Source organism: Temnothorax curvispinosus, unplaced genomic scaffold (genome assembly GCF_003070985.1).
Source record: "Temnothorax curvispinosus isolate PA1 unplaced genomic scaffold, ASM307098v1 QBEX01015238.1, whole genome shotgun sequence".
Lineage (NCBI taxonomy): Eukaryota > Metazoa > Arthropoda > Insecta > Hymenoptera > Formicidae > Temnothorax > Temnothorax curvispinosus.
This window is the reverse complement of record NW_020225018.1, coordinates 1-4165: the sequence shown is the minus strand read 5'-3', so window position 1 is coordinate 4165 and position 4165 is coordinate 1. Positions and strand designations below refer to the sequence as shown.

Sequence of the window (4165 nt, the reverse complement as noted above, 5' to 3'; positions counted from 1 at the left end):
CATGCGGCTGCTGAACTTGCTTTACGGAACATCGTTCAGTTTAGAAATACACCTGAGGTTCACCAAGCTATCAATACTTGCCAGCCTGTTGTGCCTCTTGAGCCAGATTTTACGAGCGACGTCACAGAACGTGATAATCACCTTGTCAATGCGTTTAAAACACTAACACAAGAGCCAAAGAATACTAATAAGATCCTAGAAAAAGGTCCAGTGGCGTTGATTAACGAATTATATCCAGGAGTCGTATATAACTGTATATCCGATACCGGGGAAAGTTATGCCAAGTTTACGATATCGGTAACTATTAATGGCGAGACGTTTGAAGGGACCGGCCCGAGTAAGAAACTGGCGAAAGCCGCGGCGAGTAAGGCCGCTTTAGCGAAATTACAAAACGTCCAGACTTCCTCGTTTTGTTTACCACTTCCTGTGCGCGCCAATTTTTCTCAAGAGCAAATGTGTTTACCGCAAATGCTAGCCGACAAAATAGGCAAGATGGTTAACCAGAAATTCCACGAACTTATTCAATCCAAACCGCAACACGCGCGACGTAAAGTTTTAGCTGGCGTTGTAATAACGAAAGGACAAGAAGTAGAACTGATCTGTGTCACTACCGGTAAGACGGATTTATTTTATACCTTTTATTTTATATTCAGACAAAACATCTATAATTAATAAGTATCTACTAAAATGTCTTTTTTTTTGTTAAAGGTACGAAATGCATCTCGGGCGATCATTTGAGCCAAACTGGTGGCGCTCTAAATGATTGTCATGCAGAAGTAGTAGCACGACGGTGTCTCTGTGAGTATCTTTATAAACAATTAGAATTGCACACTGAAGAGAAAGGCCTCGAATCTATTCTCGAGCCAGCTAAGAAGGGATTCAAGTTAAAACAAGGCATCCAATTTCATTTATATATCAATACCGCCCCCTGCGGAGACGCGAGAATTTTCTCACCTCACGAAGACAACGATAACATAGACAAGCATCCCAATAGACGAGCTAGAGGTCAATTACGTACAAAGATAGAATCTGGCGAAGGGACTATTCCTGTAAAAAGTAATGAGAGTATTCAAACCTGGGATGGTGTAATGATGGTATGTATTATTTATGTTAAAGGCAAATGCACATTTTTTAACGTGCGTCTGCTTTTAACACAAATGCACAGTTTTATACAAATGCGCCGATTGTTTTTTATCGGCATGTTAATTTCAAGCTTGAATTAAAGGGTCAAAGACTGCTGACGATGTCGTGTTCGGACAAAATAGCTCGGTGGAACGTACTTGGTGTGCAGGGTGCACTCCTAAGCCACTTCATCGAGCCAATTTACTTCCACAGCATTGTCCTCGGCAGTCTCTTGAATCCGAGTCATATGTATAGAGCGGTGTGCGGTCGCATTGAACATACTATTCAGGGTTTACCACCGCCATATAGACTTAATAAACCGTTAATGAGTCTAATCACATCTTCTGAGGTCAGGCAACCTGGAAAAGCGCCTAATTATAGCGTCAATTGGACAATCGGTTTGTACACTTTCTTGGTCTTTTACAGAAACTAATATGCAGGATAGTTTAACAAATTTTTCTTTTTTCATTACATATTAGGACAAACCGAAGCCGAAGTTATAAATTGCACAACTGGCAAAGATGAACTTATGAAATCTTCTAGGATATCTAAGCAAGCATTTTTCAGGCGGTTCTTTAATCTTTTACTTAAACTTCCGACTATAAACGATATTGACAAGGACAGATGTCGCCAGTACAGCGAGGCAAAATCTTCAGTACAAGATTATTCGGTAAGTAATTGCATCTCTTGATTAATAACATATATATATATATATATATATATATATAATATGTGTAAGATATTGGTCATTGCTCGATATGTTTCGTTAAATACCATTATATAACATATATCGTCTCTTTTTTTTCTTGGGCAGCTTGCCAAGCGTCAATTGAAGGATGCTTTCGTGAAAGCACAGCTTGGAAATTGGGTGAAAAAGCCGTGTGAGCAAGACACGTTCGACATCGATATCTGACTGAATCAGAGTAATAAAAACATGATAAAAAACGCAAAAAGTCCAATGATCGAAACGTAGTTCCTAGTGCAAAATAGATCGCTCGTTCAATCAAGCGTCTTCAGTCAAGCAGTTAGATATCACGCTTTGCGCCTTCCCCCGCATAATAAAACTAAACAAAACTCCCAGCGTGATACCTAACTGCTTGAAGACGTTTGATTATTCTGCATGATTGACCAGTCATCATGTTTAAAATTGGCGCACTTTTGCATGCGCGTGCGGCCACTGAGCATGCGCATGTGGCCGCAGGGCGCATGTTCAGTGACTTCAGTGTTGCTACATCACAGGCTGGATTCGGGGAGCGCGCTATTAGCGCTATTTGCTTATTCTATCCTTGTTTTACATCTGATGAGCAATAAAGACAGAATGATGCAATAGCGCTAATAGCGCGCTTCTCGAATGCAGCCACAGTGTATAGCTACATCTCGTCGGTATGACAGGAATCTTAGGGCCGGTCTCACAGTCTCCGATTAACGTGATTCTCCCTAGATTCTCCGATTAAACTCACTCTTCGTCTCTTTCTAGGGGGATAGTTAGAAAGAAATGCAGAGTGAGTTTAATCGGAGAATCACGTTAATCGGAGACTGTGAGACCGGCCCTAAACTAAATTATTACCAAAAAATACAATAATATATATATAAAGGCTTGTTCGCGTTGCTTGAAATCCCCAAACATTTTTGCACTTGAAATAAGATAAATATATATTCGGCCGTTGGAGAGAGAGAAAGCGAAGATGCTGAGTGCAAAAAGTGCAAGCAACGCGAACAGACCCATAATTACGACCTGGGACCGCGCGTGCGCACTGCGCCGTTCCGAGGCACGTCAAGAGCTAACCACGTGACCGATAAACTCGGGTTTTGTTTTGGTGGTCGAACCTCCTTCACCTCCTTGTTTATCATTCCTTCTTTTCTCTCCAACGCCTGATTATATATACATGTAAATATTATATCTTGTTATAAGTGCAGAAAGTATTACATTTTAAATTTGTTCTTTGCACTTGAGCTGAACTTTTAGCACTTTTCATCTTCTTTCCTTTTCTCTGTTTCTCGCTCCAGTCTTCACGTGTTGTGTATGTTTGTACAGTTGTGTACAGAAACTACAGAAGTACACACACACACACACTTTTTTACTGGCAGTACTGAAAATCTATAGTATACGTGACGCAAACTATAGATTTTCAGTACTGGCAGTAAAAAAGGAACACAGGGTCAGGTCAGTCGTCGAGACCATGCAGTCGAGGCAGACGAGACGTCGATCATTTGGATCACTGGTTGATACCGGTTTACGCAGTTGATTTCACGGAAATATCAATTAAACGGTCCGCAAGTCAACGTTATGAGTTTACGCTGGAAAATATTTCACGGAATTAGACAGAGGTATCTATATTGGCTTGACTCTTTTAAAAATACAACACTAGCTATTCCAAACAGTATTATGTTTTATACAACATATTTTTGTGTGTATAATTTCACACGTGTGTCACCAATTAATTTCAGATCGCAGATACCACCGTTGCAGGTGATAGTAAGAGGTTATAACACCTGCCAGCAGTCTCCCACGGAGAAGGAGCATGGGTCCTCCAGGAATACGCGAGAGCCTGCTACGTTGTACGCAACGTGTGTTGCCGTTGCCGCCTTAGGTATATCTTATTACATCACTTTCAAATACAAAAGAAACGTCTACGCTCTCAGCGCAACGCAAAACGTACAATGTGGTCAATTACGCAAGGACATGAAGACCTACACTCTGGAAGAAGTGGGGAAGCACGACAGCAAGGAAAATCGTATCTGGGTTACCTTCGGGCAGGGTGTATACGATATAACGGAATTTGTCGACAAGCATCCGGGTGGCCCTTCAAAAATTATGATGGCTGCAGGCGGCACCGTTGATCCGTTTTGGACCATATTTGCGAATCACAATACGCCGGGGATCCACTCCCTGCTGGAATCCATGAGAATCGGAAATATATCGGAGGAGGACGCTGAATCTAATAAGAGCGATCTGTACGATCCGTACGCGAACGAGCCAGCCAGGCATAAGGCCTTAATAATTAACGGCAATAAACCCTTCTGCGCGGAACCGTCATCGTCG

At 41.7% G+C, this 4165-nt stretch overlaps 2 protein-coding genes across 2 annotated transcripts; both read left to right on the top strand.

The window, feature by feature from the left end:
* Window positions 1-3: 3 nt before the first annotated feature.
* On the top strand, window positions 4-2350 carry LOC112465490 (double-stranded RNA-specific editase Adar; the record flags this gene model as incomplete). Its single annotated transcript, XM_025033050.1, has 5 exons — window positions 4-613; window positions 709-1094; window positions 1214-1520; window positions 1602-1792; window positions 1937-2350. Coding segments are annotated over 5 exons (1593 nt in total), but the record flags the coding sequence as incomplete, so codon positions are not given.
* A 567-nt stretch (window positions 2351-2917) lies between these two features.
* On the top strand, window positions 2918-4159 carry LOC112465491 (sulfite oxidase, mitochondrial-like; the record flags this gene model as incomplete). Its single annotated transcript, XM_025033051.1, has 3 exons — window positions 2918-3010; window positions 3130-3450; window positions 3571-4159. Coding segments are annotated over exons 2-3 (630 nt in total), but the record flags the coding sequence as incomplete, so codon positions are not given.
* Window positions 4160-4165: the final 6 nt, after the last annotated feature.